The sequence below is a fragment of the Chinchilla lanigera genome, unplaced genomic scaffold, assembly GCF_000276665.1.
Source record: "Chinchilla lanigera isolate Chin_1 unplaced genomic scaffold, ChiLan1.0 scaffold00051, whole genome shotgun sequence".
NCBI lineage: Eukaryota > Metazoa > Chordata > Mammalia > Rodentia > Chinchillidae > Chinchilla > Chinchilla lanigera.
The window spans coordinates 7,404,117-7,411,018 of NW_004955452.1; the positions used below are offsets into that span (position 1 = coordinate 7,404,117).

At 48.9% G+C, this 6,902-nt stretch overlaps 1 protein-coding gene across 1 annotated transcript in view; it reads left to right on the forward strand.

Annotated features, from left to right (window-relative positions):
- Sesn2 (sestrin 2) overlaps positions 1 to 6,902 on the forward strand; it is a gene marked incomplete in the record, with an annotated part of 24,561 nt that overhangs the window by 11,473 nt on the left and 6,186 nt on the right. Inside the window, 6 exon segments of the mRNA XM_005394946.2 lie at positions 2,377 to 2,574; positions 3,115 to 3,297; positions 3,406 to 3,618; positions 4,387 to 4,537; positions 5,009 to 5,127; positions 5,773 to 5,963. Coding sequence (XP_005395003.2) covers positions 2,377 to 2,574; positions 3,115 to 3,297; positions 3,406 to 3,618; positions 4,387 to 4,537; positions 5,009 to 5,127; positions 5,773 to 5,963 — 1,055 coding nt within the window.

A 6,902-nucleotide genomic window follows, 5' to 3' on the forward strand; every position in this document is an offset into this window, starting at 1 on the left:
ATTTCTTGTGTTTCAGGAACCTCTGGTCTCTTGTTATTCTGCCCCCTGCATAGATCATTACTCTTAACCATTTGCCACAGTTTAGTTTTCTGGCCTTTTTTTCACGTGGATATTTGTTGTGCCAGGTTTGGTCACACATGCCTGTAAACCTAGCACTTGGGAGGCTGAGGCAGGAGGATCATTGAGAGTTCAAGACTAGCCTGGGCTACAAAGTGAGCTCAAGGCCAGTCTGAACTGCATAGCAAGACCCTGTCTCCAAAGTGACAAAAAAAGGGGGTGGGGCGGTATTTGTTGTCAGTATAAACACAAAATCATAGCTTGTGTTTTTGTTTTTGTTTTTTCACTTACTACATTAGAGAAACTTTCATTTACAGAGTCAGTTCATTTGTTTGTTTGTTTGTTTGCAGGGCTGGGGATTGAACACAGGGCCTCACGCGTGCTAAGCAAGCAGTCTTCCCCTGAGCGACACTCTAGCCCCCATGCATTCATTTAACAGCTATTTGTTGAATTATGAAATCTATGTAAGGCATTGTTCTAGGAATTCTGCACAGAGAACAAGACAGGCAAAAATCTTTGACATCATGGATCTTACATTGTAGTGGACATGGCTGGTGAGGGTACTTTCAGAACACATTCACAGCAGAATTTTAAAGTGACTGCTTGTTTCCTTTGGCCTTTGAATAGGGATAGATGTTTTGTTTACTGTCTCTTCCTCTTGTAAATGTGTAGACCAAAATGGTAACAAGTTTCTAAGTTCCCTGTTTCCCTAGTCCTTTGTAAATGTAAGATGAATAACCCACCCACTGATTATATCAGTAGCACAGAATTTTAAGTTCACATATTGTTCTTATAGTATTCTTTTCAATGTTAAATAACTCCTCTTTTATAATAAAGGAAAGAAACAGGACTTGGAGTTCATCCAGATTTGAACCCTGGTTCTGTCATTTACCATAACTTTGGCCTTAACGAGGAACATGACCAGGAGTGTTGGTGCACGCCTATAACCCCAGCGCTTAGGAGGCTGAGGCAGGAGGAGTGCTGTGAATTCAAGGCCAGCCTGAACTGCATAGTGAGACCCTGTCTTAAAAAGAAAAAAAGCAAACAAAAAAATCAACCAGAAAATATAATACTAAAAAGAGTATATATTTTGCCAGTCATGGTGGCACACGCCTGTAATCCCAGCACTCGGGAGGCTGAAGCAGGAGGATCTTTGTGAGTTTGTGACCAGCCTGGGCTACAAAGTGAGCTCAAGGCAGGAAAAAGAATGGCCTCATAGGACTATTTGGGAGATTTAATAATGGAGAGAGAACCCCAGTTCAGACATGGCATGGAGAAAACACTTGGGAAATGTGAAGCATTTTTTGCACCTGGCCTTAGTGTTTGTGTACATTTACCATGGTAGGACAGAAGCTCCGTGAAGGGCCAAGGAAGTGTATTCTTTTCATTTTCCCAGTGGAAGGGATTGGAACTCAGGACCTGATGCATGTAACCACATACTATACCACCGAGCTACAACCCAGCGCCCAGACTCTCTACTTTCAGTCTCTGTGTCTGACTTGTCCTATTTAAAAATGGAAAAGGAGGCCGGGCGTGGTGGTGCACACCTGTAATCTCAGCACTCGGGAGGCTGAGGCAGGAGGACCACTGAGAGTTCAAGACCAGCCTGGGCTACAAAGTGAGCTCAAGGCCAGCCTGAACTACATAGCGAGACCCTGTCTCAAAAGGATAGATAGATAGATAGATAGATAGATAGATAGATAGATAGATAGATAGATAGATAAAGATGGAAAAGGAAAAAGAAAATGAAAAAGGAGCTCAGGCTGTGCTGAGTGCTTGCCTAGTATGTGTGAGGCCCTAGTTCCATCACTGCCAAAAAACGTAAGTCATTGTAAAGGAGAAGATGGAGCTCTAGTCTCATCTATTTTATTTTTTGTGGTGCTGGGGATCAAACCCAGGAGCTGGTGCATGCTAGGCAGCAGCTCTGCCACTGATGCAGCTTTTGTGAGGATTAAATGAGTCGATACATAGCAATTACTTGAACAATGCTTGCCACAAAGTATTCTATAAATATTGACTAGTACTATGTAAGATACCTAATAAGATTTTTTTTTTCTTTTTTGTCTTTTTGAGACAGGGTCTCACTATGCAGTTCAGGCTGGCCTTGAGCTCACTTTGTAGCTCAGGCTGGTCTCGAACTCACATGATCCTCCTGCCTCAGCTTCTGCTGGGATTACAGGTGTGCACCACCACAGCCAGCCCTAATAAGATTTTGTTTCATCGCCTGTTGGACTGTCTTTTCCTCTCCATCTTCCCCTTTTTGCATGTGATGCTGGTTTTCTGTTCTTATGGGCCCACACCCTCCTCTTTGCTTGGCAGGTCCTTCGGGAGGGGGCCGAGAGCCTGGAGCAGCACCTGGGGCTGGAAGCTCTGATGTCCTCAGGACGGGTGGACAACCTGGCCGTGGTGATGGGCCTGCACCCCGACTACCTTAGCAGCTTCTGGCGCCTGCACTACCTGCTGCTGCACACAGACGGGCCCCTGGCCAGCTCGTGGCGCCACTACATTGCCATCATGGTGAGCCTGTCTGCGCCTGGCCCTTGTAGGCGTGGCCACATGGGGGTTCTGTCCTTGGATCCCTTTGCTAGGGGCTTCCTGAATTGATTTCATAGATGAAGAAGAAGGGCCTTGCTTGGAGCTGGGCGTGTGGCGCATGCCTGTAATCCCAGCAGCTGGGAGCTGAGGTAGAAGGATCACCTCGAGTTTGAGGCCAGCCTGGCCTACACAGCGAGTTCAAGCTCAGCCTGAACTGCAGAGCAAGACCCTGTCTCAAGGGAATAAGAAAAGAAAAGAAAGGTCTAGCATTGTCTGGCTGTCCATAGAGTTTTAGTTTTGAAGAGAGGCATCGTCGGTGCCTACTTCAGACATTAGGAAGTTGAGGGCCAAAGAAGTCAGGTGACTTGCAGCACTGGTGCCAGAGCCTGAGTGAAAGAAGCCTAGCTTTTCTGCCGCTTGGCCGTAAGCCCTGTGGTATACCTCCCTCCAAGGGGTCCCTCCTTGAGTGAGGCGTCGAAAGAGGAGAGTGACCCGGGCTCTGACGAACCTTCCCCCCCACAGGCTGCTGCCCGCCACCAGTGTTCCTACCTGGTGGGGTCCCACATGGCTGAGTTTCTGCAGACGGGTGGTGACCCCGAGTGGCTGCTGGGCCTCCATCGGGCCCCTGAGAAGCTGCGGAAACTCAGCGAGATCAACAAGCTGCTGGCGCATCGGCCGTGGCTCATCACCAAGGAGCACATCCAGGTGCAGTGGACAGCGGCGGGTCCCTAAGGAAACCCCAGGGCTGGGCTGGGACGCGGCCGGCAGCCCAGGGGCAGACACTGAGCAGTTCTGGCCGTCTTTACTCTCCAGGCCTTGCTGAAGACGGGGGAGCACAGCTGGTCCCTCGCTGAGCTCATCCAAGCCCTGGTCCTGCTCACCCACTGCCACTCACTGGCCTCCTTCGTGTTTGGCTGTGGCATCCTTCCGGAGGGGGACCCAGAGGGCAGTCCTGCCCCCCAGGCACCATCACCCCCCAGTGAGCAAAGCAGCCCCCCCAGCGGAGACGCACTGAACAACTCCGGGGTGAGTCACCGTGGTCCTGGCTCTTGGGGGGAAAAGCTGGCATGACCTCTGGCTCTTGGGTTGAAGCCACTATTTCCTTATCTCCTCATGCTGAGAGGCCACAAAAATGTTATTTGACCTTGAAGCTCGTTCTCCTCATCTGTTGAGTGGGGATAAAGACCTCACTAACTGTGGGTTGTGAGGAGCAGGTGAAGTACCATCTGACTGGCCTTTCAACACATGGCCTCTGGGTTTTGTCATTTTAAGATGACAAAGTTTGAAGCCAGGCAAACCATATGTGTGTGATCCCAGCGGAGGCCGAGGCAGGTGATCATGAGTTCCAGGCCAGCCTGAATTACATAGGGAGACCTCACCTCAAAATAAACAAGCAAAAGAGAGTCTACCTAAGACTCCTTAATATGACTTTGTTTTAATGTTCAAATATAGACAATTTTGGGCTGTGGCTAGAGCTCAGTGGTAGAGTGCTTGCCTAGCACGAATGAGGTCCTGAGTTTGATCCTTAGTACCACAGGAGTAATAAAAAATACAAGTAATTTTAAAATTACCTGTAAGGGAAGTTGATCTAAGAGAAGACAGGTGTCTCTCGATAGCCTGCAGCCCTTCTGTGGCTCACGGACCGTGTGAGCTGTGCGGCACAGTGGCTGCTTCCCAGGCGGCCCTGGCCCTGTGTGATCATTCAGGAAGGCCTGGTGTGTGGGAAGGCTGAGGTGGAGTTTCCTGTGGGGAAAGGAGGGGGAATCTGTGGTGAGCACTGGGTCCCTCCTCCAGGGCTTCGAGGCCGCCCGTGACGTGGAAGCTCTGATGGAACGCATGAGGCAGCTGCAGGACAGCCTGCTGCGGGATGAGGGAGCCTCCCAGGAGGAAATGGAGTGCCGCTTTGAGATGGAGAAGTCCGAGAGCCTGCTGGTAGCCCCCTCAGGTATGGGTCCCCGGGACTGTCCCCTTCTTAGCCATTTGTGGGAGCAGACACCTTCACACGTCATGCCTTCAGAGGCAGCCACCTCTGAACTTCCCTTCTCAGGTATTCAGAGGCCTCTTGGCCTTTCCGGCTGTGTGACCACTGGTAGTCACTTCCTGCCTCAGGGCCTTAGGACTGGCATGAAGGGAAAATGAGCAACACGTTTAACACAGGCCCTGGCCCAGCGTGACAGCTCCGGAAGACTGTCACTATTACTGTTTCTGGGGCCTTGCCTCCTGGGCCCATGTCCAGACCCACCTCCTACCCAGCACTAGCTCTAGCGAAAATCCTGCTCTTCCCCGTTGCAGCAAGGGGCTCTCTCTGGCCTCTCCTCTGTCTCTCCTTGCCCCCCATTTGACGATTAATCAGGAGTGGAGCCCTGTGTGTCTGTGCCTCGCCCTCACTGTGACCTCTCTCTGACATGGTCTTCAGCTGACATCCTGGAGCCTTCTCCACACCCAGACATGCTGTGCTTTGTAGAAGACCCTACTTTTGGATATGAGGACTTCACCCGGCGAGGGACTCAAGCACCCCCCACCTTCCGGGCCCAGGTAGGGCTTACCCCATTGGGATAGGCCATTGCTGTAGATTTACAGAAAAGCAGGGGACAGACAGTTTGAGTGATTAAGGTACCTTCTTGCAAGGCCGCATGAAGATTTACAGAAAAGCAGGGGACAGATAGTTTGAGTGATTAAGGTACCTTCTTGCAAGGCCGCATGAAGATTTACAGAAAAGCAGGGGACAGATAGTTTGAATGATTAAGGTACCTTCTTGCAAGACCACATGAAGGTAGTGGGATCCCACAGGTCTAGAAGGGACCCATTTGTGCCCTGAGCTTGTGGTCCTGATTGCAGGGAGCAGGTCACCACTGAAGTACATACTTGTGGCTTTTTCAGGGTCAGTGTGTTATATTTGTTGTGCAGAGTCAGGTGTGGTGGTGCACGTCTGTAATTCTAGCACTCGGGAAGCTGAGGCAGGAGGATTGACGTGAGTTCAAAGCAACCTGGATTACATACACAGTGAGGCCTTGCCTTGTACACAGTGAGACCTTGCCTCGAAAAACCAAAACAGCAACAACAAAAATCATAGTGGAGGGAGGGAGCATTGTGGAAAGCCGGGGCTAGATCTAAGGTCCAGAGGATGGGGTCTGTGGTCAGCCTTGGTCTCACTCACTGACCGCTTCCCGTGTGCCTCAGGACTATACCTGGGAAGACCACGGCTACTCACTGATCCAGCGACTCTACCCTGAGGGCGGGCAGCTGCTGGACGAGAAGTTCCAGGCAGCCTATAGCCTCACCTACAACACCATCGCCATGCACAGTGGCGTGGACACCTCAGTGCTCCGCAGGGCCATCTGGAACTACATCCACTGCGTCTTCGGCATCAGGTGAGCACGCGTTTCCTGGTCAAGGGTGTGTGCGCCACGAATCTTACTCTCAGCTCACTATTACTTTATTTTATTGTTGTTACTTCTTTTTCTTCTTGCCCATACTATTTTTCAAAGTAACTTTACTTAGCTGATTTTAAAAATTAGTAAGTCTTCATTGTTCAAACCTTAGAAATGACACTCTTTAACCCCACACTGAAATAACTGTGGTTGTGTGTGTGTGTGTAAACTTACATATATAGAAGCACATCTATACGTAGTTATGTACATACATCGTATACTTAGCTTATATAGTGTTTATATTTCCATTTCAAATAGCAGATTTTCTCTCATAGTGAATAAGGTCAACATAAGTACCCGTTGGTAAGGAACTTTATTTATTTATTTATTTATTTATTTGGTCTTTTTGAGACAGGGTCTCAAAAAGAGTTCAGGCTGGCCTTGAGCTCACTTTGTAGCCCAGGCTGGTCTCGAACTCACAGTGATCCTCCTGCCTCAGCCTCCTGAGTGCTGGGATTACAGGTGTGCACCACCATGCCCGGCTTGGGAACTTTAAATAATGCTATAGCCATTCAGTGAAATACAGTGCAGCCTTTTTAAGGGCTAGGGATGTAGCTCAATAGTAGAGTATTTGCTTAGCATATATAAAGCCCTGGGTTGGTCACCAGCACTGCAAAAAAAAGAGAAAAGTCTTTATTTTGCTATGGGAAAGTGTTGAAAATGTATTGAGAGGGGCCAGGATATAGCTGAGTGGCACAGCGTCTGCCTGGCACGTGCAAGGTCCTGAGTTCAATTCCTAGTACCAATAGAAAAAAAAAAGACAGTGAGAAAAGAAAGTTACCAACCAGAATCTTTTTTTTGTTCCTTTTTTTCTCCTTCCTTTTGTGTTTTTGCTTTTGTCTTTGCTCTTGCTTTTTTTTTTTTTTTTTTTTTTTTTTT